Source organism: Lepisosteus platostomus, chromosome 18, assembly GCF_059453375.1.
Source record: "Lepisosteus platostomus isolate fLepPlt1 chromosome 18, fLepPlt1.hap1, whole genome shotgun sequence".
NCBI lineage: Eukaryota > Metazoa > Chordata > Actinopteri > Semionotiformes > Lepisosteidae > Lepisosteus > Lepisosteus platostomus.
Genome location: NC_142628.1, coordinates 15624446 through 15652007, shown reverse-complemented (window position 1 = coordinate 15652007; position 27562 = coordinate 15624446). Strand labels below are relative to the sequence as shown.

The 27562-nt window shown below is 56.6% G+C and overlaps 1 protein-coding gene across 6 annotated transcripts in view; it reads right to left on the bottom strand.

Annotated features, from left to right (window-relative positions):
- Window positions 1–3494: 3494 nt before the first annotated feature.
- Window positions 3495–27562, bottom strand: part of LOC148645768 (voltage-gated potassium channel KCNC1) — a 57304-nt gene continuing 33236 nt past the window's right edge. Inside the window, exons 2-4 of one of the 6 annotated variants that reach the window (XM_088611539.1) lie at window positions 23945–24788; window positions 10187–10330; window positions 3495–8963 (exon numbers count right to left, since the gene is read on the bottom strand). In XM_088611539.1, coding sequence (XP_088467665.1) covers window positions 8833–8963; window positions 10187–10330; window positions 23945–24788 — 1119 coding nt within the window. In that variant the 3' untranslated portion in view covers window positions 3495–8832. Of the gene's footprint in view, window positions 8964–10147; window positions 10331–23854; window positions 24789–27562 lie in introns of all 6 variants that reach the window. The other 5 variants (XM_088611536.1, XM_088611535.1, XM_088611537.1 and 2 more) reach the window with 5 other exon arrangements.

The window sequence follows — 27562 nt, the reverse complement described above, 5'->3', positions numbered from 1 at the left end:
TCGGATGCTGCCTGCTGTTGAAGGTGAGATCTTGAATCGGCTTCATCACTCTGCTCTCCTCCCCACTGAGAGCTGGTGTGTGTGAGAGGACTGGAGCATCATCCAGGTGGGGCTGCACACTGGTGGGGTGGAGGGGATCCCCATGACCTGTAAGGAGCTCTGAGTGTCCAGAAAAACGCTATACAAGTGTATGCAATTATTATTATTAAATTATTATCTCTCCCTTCCCCGGCTCATAACCGGCCTCGGCGCCGTTGTCGATCTTGATTACCACGGTGGAGTTGGTGGTGGTGTCACAGACAGCGCTTGTGGCAGGCAATGAAGTCTGCATTGATGCCTTTCCACTGTAGGGGTTGCTGGATTCCAGAGGGTTCCTGGTGGTCCTAGACCTTCTGGGCTGTGTGATGTGAGCGTCCCCTGTGGATCCTCACACCAGATCACACCTGCAGGTCCGCAAAGGTACGACAGGGCGTCCGCAGAAAAGGGCAGTGGGACGCGGATTCCCGTTTAGGGCTGTAAGCGCCTGACATGACCTCCCTGTCCTGAAGTCAGCGGAACCATTACCCAGCATGCACCTTCGTCACAGTCTCAGCTGGACGTCACCGATTGATTTGTTGAGGAATGGCACTGCAACTACTGCCAGCACACGTCTCTACAATCCCAACACTGCCAGCACTGCACCTTAGTTGTACCCTCTTGTGGAAGTCTGCATGGTACCCCCTTTTTTCCCAGCCTGCTCTCCACTGGGTTCTACTCACACAAGTCGCTAGATCTTCATTCTTGGTCTCCAGTAGTCACCAGACACTGGAGCATTCAACTCTATTAACTCCATGTCCATGTCTTAATCTTCTCTAATCCATTTTCATTTTTACACAAGAGTTTAACTGAATACTCCCGACGCTGCCCAGACTTGATGATGGCCCCATCTCAAGTCTTACTCTTCGCCATGCATCAGGTCTTCACTAACAAACCAGTCACTCCTCTCATCACTAACTGCGCTGGATGATCCTGTTTGGCCAGGGACGCCTCTCTGTAACCAACACCTGCTCTCCTGAAAACATCAGCCAGTCTCTCGGAGGCCGCACATCTGTCTACTGATGTTAAGGCCCAGGGAGTACTTGGGACCCAACCTGTGCCGTCTAGACTTTTCTCTGATATGCATATGCCCTGCCAGGCGATGCCCCACTCCTCCAGGTACCAACATCTCCCAATCGGGCCTGGTCCAGCTGGCTAGCCCTGGTCCTTCCCAGCACACTACAAAACCACTGAGCCTAGTGAATAAACTAATACAATACAGACAAAATTACATTTCCTCAAGCGTCCCTAGCTCACTGAGTCCCACAGGTCTGTAAACCAGCCCAATCCGTGACTAGTGAGGACTGCTCTCTCTCACTCTCCCACCCTTCCCGCCTGGAGTGTACACACAGACTGTAACTCTCTGTCTCCTGGACATTATTATAAGCCTCTTAATTAGCCCAGGGCACTGGGTAATTCCATGAAGAGTCTGTCCCGGACTGCTCCCGTCCCTCATGTGGAGTTCCATTCTTTCGGAGTGCTAATTACTTGTTCAGACTCGCTGTGCCTCATTTTCCAAGTTCTTCCAAGTGACAGGTGGCCATCTTGGCTCAAGGACACGCCCCCCCCGGGTCCGGGCTTTGAGCCAAGATGGTGGCTTTCTCACAAAGACACCCCTCACAGCCCCAGGCACCTAATCAAAGCCGTGTTACGCACGTTTGCTGACTGTGGATTATTTTTGTCATCGCGTCGTTAGATTTTCTTGTATAACGGGACGGACGTGTGGGGGGTTCCATCACCCAGGAGCCTGTCCCCAGACGTGCAGGACCATGAAAACGGGCGAAACGAGGACATGTGAGTCACTTAGCCCATGGCAATAAATCTGCAAGTGAGAAATGGCTCAAAGCAACGGGCAATGTCCAATTGAGACATCGAGAAGTATTATACAGGAGAGCTGAGGTCTGTTCAGGGCCAGTCCAGACAGCTCCTGGCTGCAGATGCAGTAGTGTGGGATCTGAAGTCTTCCTACCTTGGTCCTGTGACCATGGGGATGCAGTGTGAGCCCCTGTCCCAGTGTCCCAGCCGGGGCCGGAGGGCAGAGACCCGGGAGTGAGGCTCACAGAGGAGTGTGGGGTTCTCGGCCCTGCGTGGGGCTGTGATCATCAGCCAGACCTGGTGTCACGGATGTCGGAAGGGATGAACCGTGGAATGGCAGGAGAGCGATAAAGACGCTGTGCGTAGCGGCGAGACGGGGGTTAGCCCGGGCTCAGCTGTTCAGGAAATGCCATAGAGACCTATCCCCTCAGGTAGCGGGCATGGGGTGACCTGGTGCTATGAGGGTCTCAGGACATCCGAACATCAGTGCTGAGAGAAGGTGAATGAGTAACCCGTAAATATATAGCCCCAGAGAGAGAGACACCGGAAGGAGAGCAAAGCAAAGGAAAGGCCTTTTTCTGCAGGGCTCAATCGGCGCCCCACAGGTCGTGCGCCCCCGTGCCTGCAGTGGGGTCTCTCCCACGTGATGCATCGTCGGCGCGTTTAACGGCGTAATAAGTCTTCAGGGCTCGTTCGTCTGCAAGGCTGCCAAAAACAGGAGACCGAGGAAGTCGCCTTCTCTTGGTCAGTACTCTCTGAACTCAGTGCCTCCCAGTTCTCCGCGTCCGAGCGGTCGGAGAGCGTGTTCCGCCACCGAGGCGTGGCAGAGCCTTTAAGGGAGTGACCCCCGTCGTTTAGGGGGTGGTGAGAGGGTCCCGTCAGGACCTGGCTCCGGTCATGCCAAGGCTGGGTGGCGTTCGGACGCGCGCCGGTGGCGGGTTACTGGACCGGGGAGTGGGATGGCGTTGTGCCGTGAGGAGAGGGTGCAAGGCGGGTGAGCAGTGGTGTGTCTGGGGGGGGGGCAAGATGAGAGGGAGGGGGGGGGTGGGGTGCCAACACATACTCAATCTGCAGGCTCCTTCGTCTGGCCCTGGCACTGCCCCTGGTGCTCTTCGGAGAGACAAAGAGAAAGACAACAACATCGTTAATTCCCGGGCTGGCGAGGGGGGGTGAGGGTGAGGCCGAGAGCGACGAGCGGGATGGTGGGGTGGGCGTCTCAAACGCTTCGGGCAAAGATGGCCGCGAAAACCGCCCCCCCCTCCCCCCGTTAGTTCGCCATGGTAAAATCGGCGCTTTACCATGCGTGCCCATGCGTGCCCCAATGCAATCTGGTCATTCCGCCAGCGCGGCGGGTTAGTCCGGCCCCCAGCGCTAGCCATGCTTTCCTGTCGGGAGCTTTCCTGGACATGCTGCTGGGCGCGGCGTCACCATGCGGTCCCCGTGCGCCCCACCAGCTTCTCTTTGATCTCCAGATCTGGTGGTGCGCGCGCGACTCTCTTTATTTTTTGCAGCCGTCGGCGTGCCGATTGGTGCAGTCACCGAAAGGTCAAAGAGAAGGAGCGGGATGAGAACCGGAAGAGGAATTAAAACAGGACTCCCCCGAGCAGGTTTCATACAAAAATTTATTTTTCATGCTAGAATTCTTAGTTATTCATTTATTTCTGTATTTTGCATAACATTGTGCATGCATTCGCTTCTGTCCTTCGTCTGGGATCTTGCGTCCCCTGCCCCCCGGGTGCTGGGTTGCATACAGTGCTCGAAAAGTTCGGATTGCGGGTCCGAGCGAGAGGTGGGGGGGGGCAGACGGCTGTGACACCCCCTGCTCTGTCCTCCTCTCTGGTCCGACAGGAATCCCAGCTCTCTCTCTCTCTCTCTCTCTCCCCACGGTCCTGCTCATCCTGTGTCACTTTTGTTTCCTTTTAAAAATAACACTGTCAAAAGTCCAGACTTAATAAGTGATATGAACAACGGCCTACTGTAAATAGAATCTTCACATGGTTTCTATACACCAAGAAAATACAGCGTAGAACAGAGGGAAAAAAAATAGAAAAAGGATAAGATATTAAAAGTTAGCCCAGCTGGTATAATTTTTTTTTATCAGATCCAGGGATCACAAGCATGCCAACGGAAACAGAGTCTAAAGTAATTTGCCGTTAAAACTACACAGATCTTGCTAAAATACTTCTTTTTTCCCCCTGCGCCATCTTTACATAAGTAGCGAGTTAAGCAGGCGGTGAGGGCAGAGGTCAATATGACCGGCGATTCCTGATTGCACGTTTGTCTTTAAACCTTGTTACTTTGTATTGTTGTAATACAAAAAAAAAGAGAAAGACAAAGCGATAGGTTGCAAAAAAAGAAAGAATTAAATGTACATTGTTTTTATATACTATATATATACCGTCTTACATTTTGGCTACATCAAATGTATGTAAAAGTAAGGAGCTTTTGAACGAAAATATATCTTTTTTGCTTTTCCCATAAAGATATTCATTACAGTTACAGCTTTTTTTTCTTTTTTGAATAATACACCATGCAAGTCATGCTAAATGAACAGAAAGGAGTCTTCTACAGTCAAGAGTTTCTCTTAGGACAATATAGTTATCAGCAGTATGATTCTTACTGTTGTGGATGTGGTTTTTCGTGCCCCCTTTTTTTGGGAGGGGGCGGGGGGGGGGGGGAGGGGTTGGCATGGAAACAGCCCGATGTCCTCTTCCCAGACAGGGTCCTGTTCTGGACAGACGCGTATACACCCAGGCTTGGGGGGGAGTGGGAAAGGAAATGTGTCCTCTGTACAAAATCCAGCCTGGGCCCCTCCCCCCTTCAAACATCCCCGCCCCCGGCCCCGCCCACAAGACCTCCCTCCTCTCCCCCATCACCCTGTCTCCTCCCCCCGCCCCCAGGCTCCTCCCCTCCGGCCACGCCCACAAGCACAAGGGAAAAACAGGGAGCATCCAGTCTTCCACAGGAATGGTCTTGATTTTCTTCTCGACGGTGGCTGTAGTGGTGGTGGTGGTGTTTTGGGATTTGTTTGTCGCTTGAAAACGGGAGAAAGGGTGGAACTGCACCCACGTGCCTCGTCCTTCGGCGGCGTTTTTCCCTCGAGATAAAAATGTCCTTTTTCTCTCTCTCTCTCCCCTCCTCCCCCCCACCCCCCACCCACCCCCATCTGTCTCGGAGTCCGCGGACAGACTGTGGAAAGGATACTTTTACGCAAAACGTCCACCTTTAAGAAAATACCAGCCTCGGTCAGGTCACTTTGAGCGCCTCTGCTTGCATATACTTAACTAGGACAGTCTCCTCTTTGCAGGGATCTGCAGTAGAGAATACAGTGAGCATCTCAACATCAGCCAGTTCCAGATTGCTCTTTTTTTTTTTTTGGTTAAAAAAAAGAAGATCTCACAACACCAAGAAAAAAACAGCAAAAAAATAAAAAAAAAGCCAAGAAGGTCTCTTAAGGATTTTTAATTTTTTTTTTGTTTAGTTCATATATACGATCCGCAACAAAAGAGAGAGGGAGAGACAGGGAAGGACAGGAGGAGAAGCAGTGAAGGGAGAGTCAGCGCTCAGTCATGCAAGAGTAGACAGCCAGCCTCATCCCCCGAAGCCCTGCCAGTCCATGCATGTCGAGGGCGGTCGGCACTGCCCGCCCAGACGGGAGCCAGAGCCCAAGAGAGGGGGCAGGGGGGCGACACAGTCAGGTGGGCAGACCCAGAGGACTCGGGGACGGGGAGAGAGAGAGAGTCCGCAAGAAAACGAATCAGAGGAACGGGAGAACCAGGCAACGCTCCTTCTCCGTATTGGGGGAGTGGGAGAGGGGCAGGGGAGGTAGGAGGTAGGGGGGTTCACACTGGGATATTTTTTGTGTTTTTCAGCGCCTGGCGTCCCTGGAAGGGCTGGAGGGCGGGGCTGATGGGCTGATGGGAGCTGGTGTTTGTTTGCGTGTTTGTTTGCGTGTTTGTGTGGAGGGGGGGGGGTGGAGGACGGGGACGGGGGGGTAGGCCCTTCCTGCGGCTCAGAAGAGCACATCCCGAGGAGCCCCACTGTCGCTGTGTTGGTTTTCCCCTCTGTTTGCAGTGCAAGAATAGTCTAAAAGATAGCCGGTGTTGTGGTCAGCGTGGGCGTGGTCACGGGGGAGGGCGGGGGTGGGGGTGTGGTCACTGAGAGGGGGGCGTGGTCAGACGGAACCGGTCAGCTCTGAGACATGGCTGGACCGGAGCGAAGCTGGCCACCGGCCGTTGAGCGCCAGAGTCTGGGGTCAGAGGGCGGGGGGCGAAGGGCAAAGGGGCAGGGGGCGCGGGCCGTCCTGAGTCCTCCACGAGGGGACAGGGGTCAGCGAGGGGCCTCGACGATCGCTCTGCTGTCAGCGGCAACGGCTGTTTCACGGGCGTATAACGACGCCAGACGAGCGACAGGGGAGATGAGAGGAAAGAAGAAACCGAGGAAGGAGGCGCCGCAGGACGGGTGGGATGGGAGACAGGACTCGCCTGGAAGAACTGTGCCAGCTGCAGGGAGCCACAGGGAGCCACGGGCACTGAAGACACTCTTATTGCATTTCCACACATGCCAGCAGTGCAGCTGGGGCTCCGCGGTGTCCCACAACCTCCGCTTGAGGAGACATGCGCTGGAGTGGAAGCGCAGGGCAGGGCGGGGCAGGGCAGGGCAAGGCAGCTCAGCGGCATCTCTCATGCAGAACGTGGCGTTTCTCTAAGCGGCTGGCATGCGCCGGGTGGCATCGCGATGGCGCAGGAGGCGTGTCCCTCCTCCAGGTGGCGCTACCGCCCCCCGAGGGGCTTCTGGCTGCCCTCTGAGGCAGGGGATTCTTTAGAGGGGCAGGTTCGCGGCGGTCTTTGCAGTAGCCCCTCGGCGTTGCCATGGCGCACATTTCTAAACGACAGCGCCGGCGTTCCCGTACTCCGGGGGGTCCGGCAGCGCAGCTGCCGCTGGGACGGCTGGGCTCTTGACTCTGGACCCCCCCTGGGAGGGGGTCCGCGGACCTACACTGGGCTGCCCGGTTCTGTCGCCATGGCGATGCCACCTCTCGAAAAAAGCCACATGCAGCAATGTGCACGACCCGAAAAGAAAGACAGGTTAACCACATGCCAACGACTGGAGACAGAAAGACAGGTTCACGTCTATGTCACTTGACACATAAATACACACAGGCGCACACACACCCACACTGGGACACACACATACACACAGATATTCACAACAGTGTGGTTTCGGTTTCACTTTCAACGCCATGAAAACTTCTTCCCTTCCAAAATGCCCTGGGCCACTAGTATGCTGACAATTCTTTTGTCTATGTTGTATTTTTTTTAATATATGTGGCTCCCTATTTTATAAAAGGCTGAATGTAGGATCGTGAATAACAGACACTGCACTCATTGTCTCAGTGGTGTCAAGGAGAAGCTCTTCTAAGCCAAGTGAATATGGGCAGCTGGGGCAATGCATCATGGGTAACCTGGCAAGAAAGGGTAGTGACATAGATGCCCCACGATGCACTGGGAGGTTGGCGTGTTGGGGGGGGAGGCAGTGGGCTCTGGGTGAGGGGGAAGGGGGGTTGTTTTGTTAACAGGACTGGATGGACAGGGGTAGGAATGGGGAAACTGGGTCGGTGTGAGGGTTTAGGTAAATGCTCGACGTGAACGAAGTAGTCCCCGCTCGTTTTCAATCTGTCGTGCTGAGGGCCGGCCCGTCTCCTGCCGAGGTGAGACGTGCAGCTTTCTCTTGGTTTGTACAGCCAGGATTGTACCTGCAGTGCAAGTCGCCGTCCCTGTGTGTGTGTGTTTGTGATGGACTGCGGTATACAAACGCCCTTGAAACGGGCATGTTTCCTGCTCCTTGCTCCCTGCTGTGTAGCTCCTCCTGTGCTCAGTGCAGCCGTGTCTGGGGGGAGGCGTTCTCAGGGGCAGGCCAGCACCTACGGACGCTTGCTTTAATCTGCATTCCTGGTTCTGTCTTCAGCTGACTCTGAGCTGTGTGTGGGGAGGGCCGGGGGTGGGAGGGAGGGGAGGGGGGAGGGCGCACTGGTTTTGTGTGTGGGGGGGGGGGGGGCGAGAATAGGCTCCATCTCTCCAGCCATTGACTCTGTTCGCACATGTCGGGGGTGGGGGGGCGACGGCGGCAAACCTCTGCTCCCAAAAGGCACAGCACAGCCTAAGGCAGGGCTCTGAAGGGAGCCCACGCCGAGCGGGTCAGAACCCCGCAGAGCCCCCGCTGGCGCCGGGAAGGCCTGGAGCCCGGAGGTCGGCAGGGAGAGTCGGGGCTGTGCTTTCGGGCAGCAGAGCTGCTCAGGTCCCGAGAGTTCGGTAGCCCGCCCTCCCCTGGCCAGGACGGGACAGGGAAACGCAGCAGGCCGCTCCCCGCTCCGGAGCGCGAGGTTTGGGTCTTGTGGTTCCGCGGGCCCCGAGAGCGGCTCTGGCCCCCCCCCCAGCTGACATCGGGCCGCGCCCTCCAGTCGCGGAAGTGAGACCGAAGGGGCCCCTGAGACCCCGGATCTCATTTTTCTTCCACATCGATTTCAGCTGATCGCGTCAGGGAAACCCGCCGATGCCCCCCCCCCAGCCTCGCTCATGTGAGCGTTTCCCAGCTCCACGGCTGACGGCGGCCGCGGCTCGGCTTTTGCTCTTCCTTCCGCGGGAAACAAAATTCCAGGAAGCGGCCCGCTGCCGTTTGGCGAATCCCCTCGGGCCTGTGCGCGCGCGTCCAGACGCTAACCACAAGCCCAAGCCTTCGTGCCCCCCTCCCCGGCTGCCACCCCCACCACTGCCCCTATCCCTGTCCCTCTCTCTCCCTCCCGCCTGCCCCCACCCCACCCCCCACCCCCGTCATCATCACCACCAGCAGCACCTGGCCCCACGGCGGGCACGCTGTCCGCTCCAGGTCTGTGTGGCGGAGCCCAGCGCCCGAGCCGGCTACCCCGGAGAGCCCGGCGCTGGCTCACTGGGCCCCTCTGCTGCACAAGTCCTCCTCGCACTGAATCCAGCCGAGCTGCAGCAGAGGATAGAACTGGGAGCTCAGCTCCAGCGAGGACGCCCCGTCTCGGCTCGGGCTCCCCAGTGCAGCACAGGCTTAGACCAGCCGGAGAACGAGAACGACGGCGAGAACAAGGGAAAAAAAAGAGCAACAGAAAAAGGAAGAAACGAACAAACAAAGAAAAAAATAAAACAACAGAACGCACAACAAAGAAAAAGAAAAGAGGAGCGATTAGGGAGGTCCGGAGTGCCGGGCTCCTGGCTTCTCTCTTTCGCTCTTCACAAGTGTCGTTTCTCTCTCTCTCTCTCTCTCTCGAGAAAGAGAGAGCAGGACCAAAAGGGAACGGAGCGAAGGGGGGAGCTGAAGGAGTGGAGCACACGCGCAGGGAGGGGGGGGGGAGCAGAGGGGTCGGGGGTCAGGGGTCGGGAGTCGGGGGTCAGGGGTCGGGGGGGTGTTGCATGCCAGAGTTGGTAAAAGGGTTGTTCCCCCTCCCCTACCCTCCCCCCCCACCTTCCACGGCACAAAGGAAAAGAAAGACAGGAAGAAAATCCGCCTCCTTAAAAAAAGGAGGCTTTAGGACAGCTAGAAAAAAAATGGCGACGGGGCTAAGGAAAAAGGCCAGGAAAAAAGCTTGTTTTCCTTGTCGTTGTGGTTGTCCGCGGTGTGGAGAGACGAGGAGCTCAGGGGGCGGGGTGGGGGAGGAGGAGAGGGGGGTGGGGGGGGCTAGGCATGCCCAGGCGATCTGTGCCGCCACTCCACACCGATGAGGGGGAGAGGGGGGTCACAGACGAGCAATGGTGGGTTGGTGGGTGGGGTGGGGGTCGGTTGCTGGGGAGGAGCAGGGGAGGAGGTCTGTGTGTGTGCCTGCCCTGCGTCAGAACCTCAAACCAGAATGCAGATCTCTCGAGGGGGCGTGTCCGTGTCCTAGGCTGACTGTGTTCGGGGAGGCGGGGCTGGGTGGGGTGGTGGGTGTGGTCAGAGTGGGAGGAGATAGAAAGGGGGCGGGGCCCCTGACCAGAAGGCAGGGCTGTTGATTGGTTTGTCCCTTTGCTTTGCTCTTCCCGCGGATAGCTGTCTGTAAGCCCAGAGCCTGCCTTATGCTGATGTGTGTGCGTTTTTTTTCTGGTTTCCTCTGACAGATAGATATACACATACAGATATGTTTGTTGGCTTGCTTCTTCTTGTCGGTTTTTAAAACACACATCTTTGTTTTTTCTCCCGGCTCGCCCGGTTGTCTGTCTGCTCTCGGACCAGGCCTGGCCGTTCTGCTGTTACATACCCTTCCTCACTCTTCCCCCTGTGCGGCTGGGCAGCTCACCCGTTGTTAAGAGGAAGCAGGGCTGTTCGCTTCTGTCGCTCGGGCTAAAGATCTGGCCGTCCTCAGGCGATATGGCCTGGTCTATATGAGGACAGTCTTCATTGGCCAGTGCTGCCTTAGCTGCTTCTCCATTCACTTTGGAATCTTCAAACATATAAGCACAAGCGAGACACTGAGCAATTGGGACCGGGAACACCTTCCATATTTCACTTGACTTACTCTTCTCTCTTTCTCTTACGCTACAGAAGCAGGAAACCGGGAGGAGGGGATGGGCTGGACCTGGAGAGCTGGAGTGGTGGAAGTGGGAAGCTATTTTTTTTCTCTCGTCTGTGTCGTTGGTATGTCTCCCCCCCACCCCTCCCCCACCCCCACCCCCGAAACAGGGGAACTACCGTGCCGCGCAAGTCATCAGAGTTGGCGTCGCGTTGTGAAGTCCAGACGCCACCCCAACCCCTCCCTCCTCCAGAAGTAGCCCAGGATCCCGTTCACCTGTCCATCTCAGCTACCTGTGCCAACCCTCCCACCCCCCTCATCCCAAACCCCCCCGCCCCCCCCCAAACCCAGGGAAAACAGCTCACAAAACACCCGTCCACTTTCCGAAAAGCTGCTGTGAAAGGAAAAAAAAATAATAAGCTGGGGTTTTTGTAAGATTTTTCTTCTTATTCGTTTCAGAATCAAGAAGGTGGAGACCAAAATCCTACAGCAGCCCCAGAGGTTTCACCTGCAGTCTACAGCGCTAACAAGAGGGACCGCCCGTATTGGGGGGGGGCAGGAGGGCGATGGTCTGGAGGGCTCGGGCGGGGGGGCCCGGGTATGGCTGGGGGGAAAGCTGATGCCTGGCGGCTGACGTAGGATGGCCAGGAGGCGTGGAGAGGAGGATGGGGGATCTTGGGAGAGGAGGTGGCGGCGACGACGCGAGGGCGCCTCTCTTGCTCGTGCTTGGATTGGCTGGGCCCTGGTTGGCGGGGGGCGGGTGCAGTTCTCCGGCCCGGCGGGTGATTGGAGGGCAGGTCCGAGCCGTCCATCACCGGGACGTCCGTTCGTCCTCGGCTGACTGCATCGAGGTAACGATCGGTTCATCGACACGCTGGGAGAGCTGGTTGCACTGCGATGCTGCGGGGAGGGAGGGCAGTTGGCGGGTGTTGGGTGCTCATTCGGAAGCGGGAGCTTTTACACGCGCCCTGATCTCGAGAGCACCCCCGCTCCGAGGGATGCGACTCGTTTATTCCAGCTCCGGTTCTGCGCTAATCTCAACCGTCGACTATCCACCGTCTGCGCTGTCGACCCTCAATGTCCTGAAGTCAGTCGAAGTAGTAAAGATGGTGGAGTTCGTACCCCCTGATCTCACTTGCTCTGTCCCTCTGTTCTCTGCCTGACGTGCCTCTTCCCATAATCCCCCCCAGTGGGACCGGTCTGTTCCGGCCTGACGTGCCTCTTCCCATAATCCCCCCCAGTGGGACCGGTCTGTTCCGGCCTGACGTGCCTCTTCCCATAATCCCCCCCAGTGGGACCGGTCTGTTCCGGCCTGACGTGCCTCTTCCCATAATCCCCCCCAGTGGGACAGGTCTGTCCCGGACTTGCCCTTCAGACAGCCCGTGTGCCATCAGCATCACACACCCCAGCCATTGCAGGTGGTACCGAAAAGAAAACGACTTTTGCCTCAAGTCATTTCAAGCCCGTTTCGCTGGAAGAGCGCTGTTCACGCGCTCGGTGATCAGTTTCGCGTTAAGCAGCTTTGGAGAAGTCGGGGCAACTGGACAGAGGTGCTCAGGTTGGGGGGGGAGGTTGAGAGAGGACACAGCCTGCCTCCAGGCCGTATTGAAGTGCCTCAGAGGCTTCTCCCACATGCAGAGAGAGGGAGAGAGAGAGAGCAGAAACAGCCTCAGCTCTGGGAGAGACAGTTTCAGTGTTTTGTTTGCACACCGCAGGTCATGCAGTTCACTCACAGGGTGAACGCACAATCGGAAAAGTGGGATCGGGGGTTTTCTCTTGCACCAGAGCTACGCGCTGCCTGTCTGCGTCAGCGAATTGAAATCGAAGTCCTTGGCTACAGGCTGATCTCCCAGCCAGGCTCACGCTCAGTACCTCAGCGCCTCAGCCTACTGCTGGCACGCCAAGACACTCCCGGTCGGCTTGTTGGCTGATAACAGGCCTTCGGCCCTTTTGGCCCGCAGGGGTCTCTGTTGCTGATCTCCGGGAGCATGGACACATGCCCTCTCTGTGGCTCAGAGGGGGAGACCAAGAGGCTGGCCAGCAAAACACTCATTCCGATCAGCAGTACCTCCTCCCGCTCCAGCACAAAGGCTCTGCTCTCTGCCGAAGGGCTGTACAGCCTCGGAATCGGCCTCCAGAGCTTTCCTCTGTTGGCGCCTCTTCAATAATGCATGGCCAACACGTGTTGGCCCCACACGCTAGCTGTGAGGCTTGTTCTCGAGAAAACGCGCCGCGGGGCGCTGACATTAAGGCAAGATCCAGCATGGGGAGACCAAGGAGACAGTTCTGCAGTGAGCTTAAATCCCTGCTAATCGTGATGCCTTGTTTGAAGCCTCTTAGGTCCAATTCTTCAGCCAGGAACCCAGAGCTGGAAGGTTCTCTCCACTCCCTGCAATGTCACATGAACGTGGGGCTGACGTGGTGCTGCTGCCGGACCCCCCTCCTGTCCCCCGTCCAGCAGTTCACACCGGCTGGACGAAGGTGCGACCTTGTTCACCTTGTTGATACAGAGGTCTGTTCGCAGGCATTTGTGATCTGTGCAGAAGAAGGGGTATCTATGAAGTCCACAGGTCAACCAGGCAGGAAGGAGAGTTTAAGAAAGTGAGGGCCTCACTGAGGGGCCTCTGGCCCTCCCCTAGAGAGGCTGACCTGAATGTTTGTCCAGGTGTGGCCTAGTCCAGCAACACTACCTCCCCTGTCTGATCCAGCATGTCATTTACTGGAAAGAACGCCTCTCGTGACCAAAAAAGGAAATGAGATCCAGCATCAACCCATGAGCAGGAATCCAGACTGTCCGTGGTTCTGTTCCTACATGGCTCAGTTTGGATTATTTTGTGAGTGCGCGGCGCCGGTGGTCCAGCATACCTCGCCCCCTCGGTTTCTGGGGCTCTCTTTGGGCAGGACTCTCGCTTAAGCCAGCAGCCATATCACTTTGCAACTCCACAGCAGGCAACCCCCTGGACCTCAGCAGTGTGAGCCTGGTCAGTACCTGGATGGGAGACTCCTGGGAAAGCTGAGGCTGCTGCTGGAAGAGGTGTTAGTGGGGCCAGTAGGGGGCGCTCACCCTGCGGTCCGTGTGGGTCCTAATGCACCAGTATAGTGACGGGGACACTATACTGTAAACAGGTGCCGTCCTTCGGATGAGACGTAAAACCGAGGTCCTGACTCTCTGTGGTCATTAAAAATCCCCAGTGTCCTGGCCAAATTTCCCCCTGGCCTTTACCAATCATGGCCTCCTAATAACCCCCATCTCTGAACTGGCTTCATCACTCTGCTCTCCTCCCCACTAATAGCTGATGTGTGGTGAGTGTTCTGGTGCACTATGGCTGCTGTCGCATCACCCAGGGGGGGGCTGCACACTGGTGGGGGTGGAGGGGATCCCCATGACCTGTAAAGAGCTCTGAGTGGAGCTCTGAGCTCTAAGTGTAAGCAATAAATAATAATGAAGGGATGGCAGCCCACCCCCGTTACTCTTTCCCACAGGCTGTATTGCTGCTCCCACAGCCCAGCGGCCCCCCGGATCCCCCGGTTCACTCGTGCGGCTTCGTCGTCGTCGCGAGAGCGATGTGGGTCACACGCGGCGCAGCGTGACGCAGGCGGACTGAGAGCAGGAGTGAGGCGAGGATGAGTCACAGCTTTCGGAATAATTCACCGGCAACAACAACCGCCACCTTCTCTCTCCCCTCCCCCTCTCTCTCCCCTCTCCCTCCCCATCTCTCTCTCTCTCCCCTCTCCCTCCCCATCTCTTTCTCTCCCCTCATCTCTCTCTCTCCTCATCTCTCTCTCCCCTCTCCCCCTCTCTCTCCCCTCTCCCTCCCCATCTCTCTCTCCCCTCATCTCTCTCCTCATCTCTCTCTCTCTCCCCTCTCCCCCTCTCTCTCCCCTCTCCCTCCCCATCTCTCTCTCTCTCCCCTCATCTCTCTCTCTCCCCTCATCTCTCTCTCTCCCCTCTCCCTCCTCATCTCTCTCTCCCCTCATCTCTCTCTCTCCCCTCATCTCTCTCTCTCCCCTCTCCCCCCATCTCTCTCTCTCTCCCCATCTCTCTCTCTCTCCCCTCATCTCTCTCTCTCTCTCTCCCCCCATCTCTCTCTCTCCCCTCTCCCCCATCTCTCTCTCTCCCCTCTCCCTCCCCATTTCTCTCTATCTTCCCTCATCTCTCTCTCTCTCCCCTCTCCCCTCTCTCTCCCCTCTCCCCCCCATCTCTCTCTCTCTCCCCTCATCTCTCTCTCCCCCCATCTCTCTCTCTCTCCCCTCATCTCTCTCTCTCTCTCCCCTCCCCCCCCATCTCTCTCCCTCTCTCTAAATGCAGATCAGGATTTCCATTGATCAATAAACATCCGATTTATCGGCGTTACCCACATCTGATTGAGTGGCAGCCCTCTGCATTTATCCAGACTGCGCTCTTTAAGAAGCAAACCACGGCAGATTAAAAAAAAACAGAACAACATCCTGCAGCAGACAGCGGTAATGAGCCCTGCGATGCTGAACTTCTCTTGCCATTTGCAATCTGACTGGCGATACCATTAGGAAACGGGCCGTTACAGCCTGCATCGCCACGCGCTTCCTAAGGGCTATTGGCTAGCTGTCTCCTAAGGACGGCTAAGGGCTGATCTGTCTCTGCTGCTCCCGGCTGGGCCTCTTCAAGATCGATCGCGGAGTGAGGTTCTTTTTCTGTTCCCTTTCCCCGGCCTCTTCCGATGCTGCGATGCTTGTAATTAAAGCCCCTCGAGATGCTTGCGTTTGTCTGCTCCAGAAGCTCAGACTTTGACCCGTGCTTGTACAGGTGCCTCCTGTAAAAAGCTCTCTGGAGCACATCTCCTTCAGCCCACCCCCCCTTGCGAATGCAGCAGGCAGGGGTGGCCCCTTCTGAAAGTTTCCCACAATAACCCTGAAAGGTATTTTTGCTGCTCGTCCATTACTGTCGCTGCATTTATGCCATTACATTTCCCTTTCGGTCTGTAACCATGCCTATACAGTACTTTATTGCTGTAATACTGTGCTTTTTTTTACCACGAGCTTGACGATCACCATTACTACAGTAGCTGCGGTCAGGAAGAAATCGTGTAACAAGCATGCAGCTGGAAAGATCTGCAGATATTTCGAAGAATCGTACTGGCGATTCTTCAGGAATTTTAAAAGCCCCCTGAGACGTACAGACCCGCTGTGGAGCCAAGGTCAGTCTGTGATCAGAAGGGCTCTGACAGTCTTATTGCGACTCTTATACAAAGCAGGGTGGGTTACGACAGCTGTACGGAGTACATCTGAATCTGAAACGAATGCGTCTTGCATGCACTGGGCCACATGAGCTGCTCATGAGCTGCTCTGCAGATTTCACTGCATGCTGTTGGAGTGTGTAGCTGAGTTCACGCTGCTGCCGGGCTTCAAACTGTGTGTGTGTGAGACATAGAGTCTGCCTACAGGTAGGAGACCTAATCCAGACAAGCAGCCAGCATGCAGTCCAGGAAGACCTGGCAGGATTGCGAGTTGGGCAAACAGGTTGGTACACAGACAGCATCCAGTCATGAGCAGAATGACCCTTGTGACCTTCTTCTTCTGGTGAAAGCTTGTAGTTCAGGTGCAGTGATATATATTAGCGTGTGTGTGGAGTGCGTGGAGATTCAGCTGCACGGATCTGTAGAAGCTGTACTGCGTCAGAGCTGAGAGCTGGTCACGTGGGCGGTGTGGTGTCTCTGTGGCTCAGGACCTCCCCCTGTGGCTGGAAGGTTGCCAGTTCAAATCCCGCAGCTTGCAAAGGAATCCTACTCCGTTGGGCCCCTGAGCAAGGCCCTTCACCCCAGCTGCTCCAGGGGTGCCTTATAAATGGCTGGAGCAGTTGGGGTGACCCCAAGCTTCTCTCCCCGTCTGTGTTGGGGTATGCAAAAAGACAAGTTCCTAATACAAGAAATTGTGCATGTACTGTCCCTCTCTCTGGAAGCCATGGGTTCTAGGTGTTAAACTGGTGCGATTTAAAAAGATTCGAAAAAAACCATGCATGATTGTAACACTCAAAGACCAATGATGCATGCACTTTCGAAACCTTGGCATAAGAAGGCTCCCTTCTGGAGTGGTGTCCTTCAAACAGCTAACACAGTTATTCCTTATCCTTCCTCCTCCCTCAAACAGCAGGAGCAGATCTGTCCAGTCCTTTCACATGGACCACAAAATCAAAACTGAGACACGCAAGAGCAGGAAGATGGAAATGCTGGATTGCTGCTCGCGAATGATGCTGGATCTCATTTCCTTTTTTACTAATAACTCCTTACGGTTATACAGCACTTTTCTGGCCCCTCCACTCAGAGCTCTGTACAGGTCATGGGGATCCCCTCCACCTCCTCCAGTGTGCAGCCCCCCCTGGATGATGCTCCAGTCCTCTCACACACACCAGCTCTCAGTGGGGAGGAGAGCAGAGTGAGGAAGCCAGTTCAGAGATGGGGGTTATTAGGAGGCCATGACTGGTAAAGGCCAAGGGGGAAATTGCACCAGGACACTACTCTTCTTGGTTTTACATCTCATCTGAAGGACAGCGCCTGTTTACAGTTTAGTGTCCCCGTCACTATACTGGGGCATCAGGACCCACACAGACCGCAGGGTGAGCGCCCCCTACTGGCCCCACTAACACCTCTTCCAGCAGCAGCCTCAGCTTTCCCAGGAGTCTCCCATCCAGGTACTGACAAGGCTCACACTGCTGAGCTCCAGTGGGGCTGCCAGCTGGGAGCTGCAGGGCGAGGATGCCAAAGAGCTGGCCAGCCACGCACGGGCAACGAGATCAGCACGCCGGGACCCTGCCAATCACTGTTGATCTTGCACTATGGTAGGTGTGCCACTGGATCGCACGACGGCTGTTCGCACATTGAGTTGGTCCAACGTGGTGTAAAAAAACGGCGTGCATCGCTGTCGCTCCTGGTGAAGTCACCCTGGCGGGGATCGGGAGAGAACACGAAGGCCGTCCCTCCATCCGGCCTCCCGATGTGCTTCTTTCTCGGACCCCCTGCGTCATCTTACAGGCCTGAGCACTTGGTAACAAGCTCGCTGTCGGCCCAGAGGACCCTGATGCTGTCAGCAATTACAGCTCTGCGCCTTGCTGGAGGAGACGGTCAAGCTGGGGGACAAGGTGAGCTTTCTCGCCGTGGACGGTACCGGTACCGGTACCGTCGCCGGCTCTCGGCTGTGGGTCGGGCCCGTGCCGTTTCCCCAAGGCGAGCTCTCTCGCCCTCGTCCCGGCAAAGTGCGTTTCAGAGGGCGGACGAGCCCGGAGGTTGTGAAGACGTTTCACGGGCTCCTTCTGGAGCTAGCCTACTTCAGCCGGGCTATTTTTACTCGGGGAAAGAAAAAAACGTTTAAGAGTGGCAGCCGAGCGGAGACTCTGGGATCCAGTCTTGGTCCTAAATATAAAAGCCTCCTGTGGGTTTGTCCTGAACAGCCCGGGCAGGGCTAGGTGGCTAGGGAGAGCAGCCCTGCGCGTGATGCTCCTCAGGAGTGCTCCCTTTCCTTTGGAACATGGCAGCGGGCTGCAGCTTTGATTCAAAGAGACTTCTATCTGTGTGGGTGGGCATTTTGCTGAAAAAAACAAACAAACGTGCTCCTTACTCATGGGCAGAACAGGATGTGAAGCAGCGATGGCCCAGTGCTGAGTTCAGAGGCAGGACCCTGCTGCCTCTCTTTCAGAGGCTCGGAGGGAGGCAGGACCCTGCTGCCTCTCTTTCAGAGGCTCGGAGGGAGGCAGGACCCTGCTGCCTCTCTTTCAGAGGCCCGGGGGGAGGCAGGACCCTGCTGCCTCTCTTTCAGAGGCCCGGGGGGAGGCAGGACCCTGCTGCCTCTCCTTCAGAGGCCTGGGGGGAGGCAGGTCCCTGCTGCCTCTCCTTCAGAGGCCCGGGGGGAGGCAGGACCCTGCTGCCTCTCCTTCAGAGGCCCGGGGGGGAGGCAGGACCCTGCTGCCTCTCTTTCAGAGGCTCAGAGGGAGGCAGCACCCTGCTGCCTCTCCTTCAGAGGCCCGGGGGGAGGCAGGACCCTGGCCTCTCCTTCAGAGGCCCGGGGGGAGGCAGGACCCTGCTGCCTCTCCTTCAGAGGCTCAGAGGGAGCTAGGACCCTGCTGCCTCTCCTTCAGAGGCCCGGGGGGAGACAGGACCCTGCTGCCTCTCCTTCAGAGGCCCCGGGGGGAGGCAGGACCCTGCTGCCTCTCCTTCAGAGGCCCGGGGGGAGGCAGGACACACTGAAAGCGCAGGAAGCGCCCGTGCAGTGTGCCTCCCTCGGGATCTGTGCACACCGAGGGGGGGACAGTCCGGTCCAGGCTGTCGCCTGCCTGTGTGGGCACTCGCGTCCCGAACCGCACAGCCCGGGAGACAGGAGGACAAGAGCCTCCTGCCAGACACGGGCTCACGAACGGCTGATAACGTGCAAGGCTTCCACGACACGAGCAGGTCCTGTAATATCTGGGCCCGATCGCGGTGAGGTAGAGTGGTTCGCTCGCTCTTGCACGATCTCCACCTGGGCAAAACTGGCAGAGCCCCTGACACCGGAGAGGGACCGGGGCCGAACCCGAGGGCCACTGTTCGCCTGCCTCCCCCCGGGTGCCTCCCTCTGTGCCAGCCTCGCCGGGGGTCCCGGCAGTGCCGTCCCTCTCCGGACACAGTTGCCACGGGAACGGGAACGGGCCCGGACCGCGCGAGAGGCGGGGGAAGGGAAGGAAGGGCCTGTTCCTGGAAAGCGGGAAGACGGAAGACCGGGGCGGGGGGGCAGTGGCGTCTCGCACGAGGGGGGGGTCCCCGTCCGGCTGCGCTCCCCTGCGATCTCCACTGCGCTGACGAGTCCTCCAGTCCAGCTGCAGTCCTGCCCCTCAGGCTGGTGGGACCATCCCCCCCGCGGACGCACCCCACCCCCTGCCCCAGCCCTGGGGGTAAACCAGTTTCCGTGCCACTGTGATCCCCCACAAGCCCGCGCGTGAAGACCCTGTCAGAGACGATCAGGTCTCCCGGCCCCGGACCTGTCCCAGAAACTGGGTTGTCTCCAGTCCGTGGAAGTGATCCAGCCTGCTTGTGCTGTGGAAACCCCCCCCATGGGCTCGGTTTGCGCTCGATGACGGGCAAGAGCGGCTCTTACAAGCAGGGCGCAGCCTCCCTCTGCTGCCTTGTGGGGAGTAGAAAATGAGCTGTTGCATTTCAAGACACCCCCCTCCCCCTGTTCGAGCAGATCCAATCAAAACCCGAAGAAAATCCAGCCGAAAAAGCCAGAATCCAGCCTCGGGACCCAAACGGGCCTTGGAGTTCCCTCTCTCGACAGCACGTGTCCCGTGACGGAGCCTGGCATCCTCCCAGAGCCCGCCCTGAGCGAGCAGACCCCCCCCCCTACTGAAGACAGATGGCTGCACGCGAGGCGCCTGCCCCGTGACACCCCCCCCTCCGAGCCGGCTGCTGCCCGCGCTCGGAGAGCTGAATCGCTTAATGGTCCCGTTTCATAAATGTTATCGTAAATTATCTCCACATTACCTTAGTGGTATTATATCCCAATGCATCACTGTCTCTGGCTTTTGCGGACGGGGAAAAAAAAAAAAAGCAAAGAGTGGAGGGAGAGACGGATATCTCTGCTACAATGCTCGACTCTGACGGCCTCTGCCTCTCGCCCGCTGCCTGGCTTTCGCCAGCGGTACCGGACGCTGCCTCTTCTCACCTGAAGGCCAACTGCTGTGCCCCTGCTACCAGCGGCCCACAGCAGGGCGGGCAGAGAGCCAACCGGGTGGCTCATCCGACAAAACAGGGTCCCCCGATTCCTTGTGGGGGTACCCCCCACACACACACACGCGTGGTTTGACAGGAACACCGGCCGCAGATCTGGGAGGACCCATAGGGCTGGGTCTGGCTCACTGGCTCCCCCTGCAGGCCGGTGAAGGATTCCGGGGCTCATGCAGCACAGTGAGAGAACCGCTGACTGCTTCTCCACGGGGACTCCCAGGAGACACTGGGTTTCCCGAGCTGTCGCCCGGCGCCGCGGAGCACTGGGGGAGCCCCGAGGAGGGGAGAGTGAACAGGCTGGGGGAGGGTGCCGTTCCTCGCGGTGCTTTTTTTCTCTTTCGCCTTATTTTCTGGTGTGAAGGCTCCAGCTTTTTAAAAAAACGGCCAGGGCCCGTCGGAGACCTCCGAAACCGGACCCCGGCGTTAACACCGCCACCCCGCTCGGGCAGAGGGCTGTCATGAAGGCCGGGCATCATGGGTGCCTAAAGGAATCCTGTGGCCTTCGACGTCACAACAGAAATAGACAATGTGTGTTCCTTTTTCGAAGCGGTTAGGCTTACTGTTTTTAACGATCGCCGACGTCCTGCAGCACGGAGAGATCCTGTATGTGGTAAAGGACCCAGCCCCAGCCCCAGCCCCAGCACGATGCCCCTTTCTCTGTGCCGTGTGGCAGGAAGGGCACCCCGCGGCCTGCGGCACCACCGATCACCGGCGCGGCCCAGAGCATGTAGTCAGTGTCCTGCAGGGCCCGGGCGGGGGGGGGGGGGCTGCATGACCTGTCCTGTCCAGGCCTGGGAGGTGGGGGGGAATCAGGACCCTGCCTGTGCCAGGGTCTGGAACGGCCCACCAGGAGCTGCTGGCCTGGAGGAAGGTTACTGGATGTTGTGATGTCTCTCCGCCGGATGAAGAGCTTGGCGGGGAGGAGTCCGGACTGCCACCCGACAGAGTATCGGGTTTCGGGCTGGGTTCGGATCGGTTTTCCACGTACAACTTTGGGCTCGGGCCGGGTTCAGGTTCGTGCAAATGAATTATCGTTATTTTATGTTTTAAATGTATTTTTCTTAGAAGAAATTCTAAGAAATTGGCCCTGTGAACTCCTGCCCACTGAGAGCTGGTGTGTGTGAGAGGACTGGAGCATCATCCAGGTGGGGCTGCACACTGGTGGGGGTGGAGGGGATCCCCATGACCTGTAAAGAGCTCTGAGTGGAGGGGCCAGGAAAGCACTATAGAAGTGTAAGGAGTTATTATTATTAATTTCGTAACCCTTTTTGCGCTTGCTAGTTCTCTCTCTCTCGTATGTGTGTATCAGAGCCTACCTTGCTAACTGTTTGCTATGGGTGAAATAAAACAAAAGCTCACAGAGGGAGAACTACTCAAAATGTTAAATGAAACAGGGACAGCTTCCTTATGGAAACATTATGAGTTTTTCTCAGCACACTTTCATTTTCTATCAACTCGGGCGCATAGCAGCCGAGCAAAGCACTGTAAAACTGTGTCTGTGAGAGCGCGTGTGTGTGTGTGTCTACTCACTCTGAGAGGAAAAGAGATGACCGATTTCGGGTCGGGTCGGGTCTCAACGTCTCAGGTACAGGTCTTTTGTTGGCTCTCTGATACAACTGGGCCAATGTGAGCAGTAGGAGACACTGTTGTGTGTGTGTGTGTGTGTGTGTGTGTGTGTGTGTGTGTGTGCGTCTCTTCTGCTCTCCTCTACGTGTTGACCCCAGGCCACACTGCACTGTCTCCCAGTGAGAGAGGGACGTCCATCCTGCTACAAGTGGGATTCAAGCGCTGAAAAGCCTTTGACCACCAGCTCTTCCCAGACCTTGGGGTGCTGGACAGACCCCCCCCAAGCGCTGTCAGGGCCCGATCGCTGCCATGACCGGCAGAGAGGAAGCAGAGCAAGCAGAGAGTGGCCTTCAGTGAACATCTTGGCACCCACAGGCTCCAGGTGTGTTGCTAAATGACACTCAGAGGAGAAGTACAGTGGGAGAATTGAGCACTGGGGACGCAGACTGTACGCAGCTTGGTTAGGACAGGGTGATCTTGCAATAAAACAGTCTGGGACACGGGTCCCTGCAGAAGACGGAGAGTATGAGAGAGGCACGCCAGAGAGGAGGGACTCGAGGCAGAGAGAGAGAGCTCGGGCCAGCCGGGCAGGCCAACAGAGCAATCCTAATATCTCAAACGCAGAATTCCCACCAGTCCCAGAGCAGGCTTGAAAGACCAGCTCCATCCTCTCTTTTGCTCCCATGCTTTGGCGAACCCCCGGGAACTTCAACAGCTCTGCTGCCCTCCCTGGCCTGAGCCATCACTCCACCTACAGGAGCTGAGCTACCGGTTCTGCAGATCGAGGAGAGGCCCACGTCGTGCTCTGGGCAAGGGGTCAGTCCAGACACAGTCCAGACACCGGCTGCAGGAGCGCGATAGAAGCGAAACTCTGGATTCAGGCCTTGAGCCCAAAGTCCTCATAAATACAACTAGTATTAGAACAGTGCGCAAAATCGGTCACAAATATTCACACGTTACTGTCACTGATCCGTCATGTCCGATTGAATAATCGACTACATTACACATACACAACGTGTACGATGGCACTAGTAATGGCTTATAAATTGTCTAAAACTGCCTCTTAGATGCGCATATGAGAGGAAGTAACGAAGGGGACATATATGAGTGGTGCACCACCCGTGAGCACACATTATCTAATGCCCCCCCCCACACAAGACAAAGTTATCAATGTGGAACCCCCACAGACATGATCCACACCCTTGCTCGTGCTCTGAGCCCAGTTTGTTCAGGCTTTGCTGCTGGCTGTCAGGAGTTTAGCCCTCTGGGGTTGGGCGATAATGGGATTGCTGAGGTCAAAGGCGTCGAAGGGCGTGCCGATCGGACTCAGGGAATAAGGAAACAGGATGTGAGCGGGACCTCGCCGTTTCGGAAACCACGAAGCGGGCAAGTAATGCCATACGGCTTTCAAGCCTTGCAAGGGACATGCGCCACGCAGGTCAACCAGCTCCGCCAACCGGGGGGTCCCTCTTCAAGAACTCACCTCCGACCTGCCCCCACAAGCACCCACTGCCCCAGGCTGACCTGAGATACCAGAGACTCCCACGCTACAGGCTGGAGGTTTGAGAGCAATAACAGGGGGTGGGGGGAGAGAGAGAAAAAAACCAATAGAGTATTATCCCCCCGGATGGGCTGAAGGCTGGCTGGAGAAACCCCCCCCCCTCCGAAAACAACAAAAAAAACATGGAAAAAAATCGAAAGAGGGAAGATGCAGAGATCGGAGAGCGGGCCGACGGAAAGGCCTCTTGCGCCGGATGAGTGTGCGGACCAAGTCCCACCAGGGGGCGCTCTGACGGGAGGATGTGGAGCCCCCTGAGGCGCTGGCGGAGTGAGTGGGGGGGGGGGGAGAGGAGGAGGATGGTGATCAGGGGGTCTGGATCGTGGCGGTGTGATGGGACGGAGAGGGAGCGTCGCGGGTGGCGGGTGGCGGGTGAGGGGGGGTGTTAAGGCGAGCGAGCGACGAGGAGTTAGGCGACCACAGCTGGGGTGAGGAGAAGAGTGGAAGAGAGAAGGGTGGAGAGGAAGAGGAGGAGGAGGAGGAGGGGGGGGTTCCGTTAGTCTCGAAGTCATTCAGTTAGCAGTTTTTCATATATACACCGCGGATATTTTATTCGGAACTGTTATTTTTGCAATCAGATGGACATGCCTCTCAGAGGTTTCCTACCTGCTCTGTTAATTTCTAAAATCTCTTCCTGTGCCAGGGGGCAAGTGTCGCTCTGTGTGCTGTGGTGCGGAGAGTTAACGCCCGACTTACAGTAATTGGGGGAGCCCAGCTGGGGAGGCCTTGGGATGTGTTTGTTTTTTTTCTTTGGTAGCTTCTGCTTAGCCATGGCCAAGGAGTAGTACATTCCGAAGTTGTTGACGATGACGGGCACGGGCATGGCGATGGTCAGCACGCCCGCCAGGGCGCACAGGGCGCCCACCAGCATGCCCGACCACGTCTGGGGGTACATGTCCCCGTAGCCCAGCGTCGTCATGGTCACCACGGCCCACCAGAAGCCGATGGGGATGTTCTTGAAGTGCGTGTGCTCGCTGGCCCGCGGGTCGTTGGGCTTGGCCCCGATGCGCTCGGCGTAGTAGATCATGGTGGCGAAGATGAGCACGCCCAGCGCCAGGAAGATGATGAGCAGCAGGAACTCGTTGGTGCTGGCCCGCAGGGTGTGGCCCAGCACTCGCAGGCCCACGAAGTGCCGGGTCAGCTTGAAGATGCGCAGGATGCGCACGAACCTCACCACGCGTAGGAAGCCCAGCACGTCCTTGGCCGCCTTGGAAGACAGGCCGCTCAGCCCCACCTCCAGGTAGAAGGGCAGGATGGCCACGAAGTCGATGATGTTGAGCGTGTTGCGGATGAACTCCACCTTGTCCGGGCAGAAGGTGATGCGCATGAGGAACTCGAAGGTGAACCACACCACGCACACGCCCTCGATGTAGGTCAGGTAGGCCACCGTCTCGGTCTCCTCGTAGACGCGCTCCATCGTGGTGTTGTCCACCTGCTCCATCTCCGTCCGGTTGGTGATGGGGTTGAAGGCCTCGTGCGTCTCCAGGCAGAAGGTGGTGATGGACACCAGGATGAAGAACAGCGAGGCGAACGCCACCCACTGCAAGAGAGGAGGAGGAGGAGGGAGAGGGTGATCATTAATAATACCTCCTTACACTTGTATAGCACTTTCCTGGACACTCCACTCAGAGCTCTTTACAGGTCATGGGGATCCCCTCCACCCCCACCAGTGTGCAGCCCCCCCTGGATGATGCTCCAGTCCTCTCACACACACCAGCTCTCAGTGGGGAGGAGAGCAGAGTGATGAAGCCAGTTCAGAGATGGGGGTTATCAGGAGGCCATGACTGGTAAAGGCCAGGGGGAAATTTGGCCAGGACACCGGGGTAACACCCCAACTCTTCTCGAGAGAGACAACCTGGGATTGTTAATGACCACAGAGAGTTGGGACCTCGGTTTTACATCTCATCCGAAGGACGGCGCCTATTTACAGTATAGTGTCCCCGTCACTATACTGGGGCATCAGGACCCACACAGACCGCAGGGTGAGCGCCCCCTACTGGCCCCACTAACACCTCTTCCAGCAGCAGCCTCAGCTTTCCCAGGAGTCTCCCATCCAGGTACTGACCAGGCTCACACTGCTGAGCTCCAGTAGGGCTGCCAGCTGGGAGCTGCAGGGTGATACAGCTGCTGGCTATGAAGGAATGTTCTGCAGGATGAAGTCTTACCAAAGCAAGCAGTGGACAATCAAACAATTTTCCCCGGAACCCCAGAACACATCTGGGGGGGGATTCTGACTTAGAGACGTTCAGTCCTAACATAGCTTCGGCCAAGCACGTACAGCAGATATCTGAATCTGGGGCTCCTCTGGTCCTGAGCAGGATTACTACTGCAACAGCAGGGTTAAACTCGCCTGGCTCACATTCCTTGGGGGCCGCTCAGAGCCTGCATCTGATTTTAAAAGGGAGCTGGTTAACTCCAGGTGTAGCTGTCACATTGCCTAGACCTCAGAATAAGCTTCTGCCTGCACCTTTTTTTTTCCCTTTAGGGCTGTGGATACCACACACACACAGAAGCACGTTCTTTTTCAGGCTGCCAATGCGTTTGAATGAGCAAGCTGTGGCTGGGAGGGTGGGGTGTGCAGTTTGCAGAACCGAAGCCAGGAGGCACTTATCGATCATTCAATAACGCACATTTCCCAGGCCCCTTGCTAATGAATTGCTCTCTGATTGCTGACCACAGCCCTGCCTGTGCTACCAAGGTAGTATCACTATGAGAGCACGCCGGGGGCAGACTGATGTGCACGGGCGGGGGTCTCGTACAGAAATCCATGATTTCTAGGGACACCCTGGGTCACCCAGGGAGGTGTATATACAGCCGCCACAAGGCTGTTGCTTTTAACTCAGTGTAATTGGAACTGCCCTGGCCAAAACTGTGTAATGGAAAGTTACTGAGAAAAGGTGTTTTATCCTAAAAATGTTGTTTATGGACAGAGCTGTGCTGCAGAAGCAGCTGGATACTTGGAACAAAGTGTGATAGCACCCAGCTCGTCGAGGGCACGGGATGTTTTAATAAAGTTTATCTCTGCCGCTTGAAGAAGGGAGTGTGAGAAACTATTTGAAGAACTGTTCTTCTTCGCTTAAAGCAGAAACCTATAAGGAATGGAAAATGACTGCTTTGGCTGTCCTTGAAGTGTTGCATCAGCTTAAAAAAGATCTAAAACAAGGGCTCTCCCTGCTTGCTTTTGAATCAGCTTTCACTTCTCTGTGCAGACGGGTGATGGCTTTTTCCCATATTGCAATATGAATAAAGACCTTACTGAGGGAATGAGAACACCTCTCCCAGCTCTTCTTCGATAAAATTCCACGACAATCGTCACCGGTTCCCGATATCTAGGGGTTGCAGACTTGAGCTGATGAGCCCTCAGGGCCAAGAGCAGAGACTTACATGTGTTCCAGCACCTTGAGCCCAACACAGGAGTCCTCAACGCACTGAGGCTCGGGACCGCAGCCTCATTATCCAACCCTCAGATCCTGCCACATCCCTTCCCCAGGCCTGCAAATATTTAACAACCCACAAAACAGGCATTTGGGTCTCACCACTGACACATCAGACTCCAGATGTCTTTGAGAAAGGCTTCAGCTCAAACACACTTCCACTGCAGAAAGCGCCCCTGCAGCAAATCACAGCTCCACAAGGGGAGAGAATCCTAAATATAGATACGTCGCTAATTAGCACTGTGGATTTTTTTTTAACCTTTTTCAAAAACAGCAACCCTGCACAATTGTGACAGAAAGTTAATCACCAATTAGCAGAAGCTCTTTTTCTTTCTGTTATTTTTTTTTCTCTTCTGGCGGCGAGACTATGTGAAATGCACTTGTCATCTCCTCCCCGGTCTCTCCGTTCGAGGTGCTGAAGAGGACGACAGCCTCTTGCTCTTCACCTCCTGTGCCCCCCCACCCCCCCGCTCGGTCTCCTTGCCTCTCTGGGCTCCCTGCTAGAGCTGTCTAACCCCTGCGGGGGCACCGGAGTCTGGGCACGCCTTCTCTGCCAGTCCACAGCCTCAACACAACAGATTTTCTCCTGTCTGTCTCACGCACAGAGAGCCTTCAACACACACACACACACACACACACACACACACACACACACACACACTTCGCCTTATATAGAGGCCCTGACAACAGGAAGATGACCCATGCCATCTCTTGCTGGTACCCCACCAGCGGCCCCTTGCCCAGGGGGCCACCCACACCCTCTGAGCTGCCAAGCCAGACGTCCATTGATTCCTCCTCCTTTCAGCAGACTGGCTTACCACGATCCCAGCTAGCAGCGGTATCCCCTGCAACTCCCAGCTGGCAGCCCCACTGGAGTTCA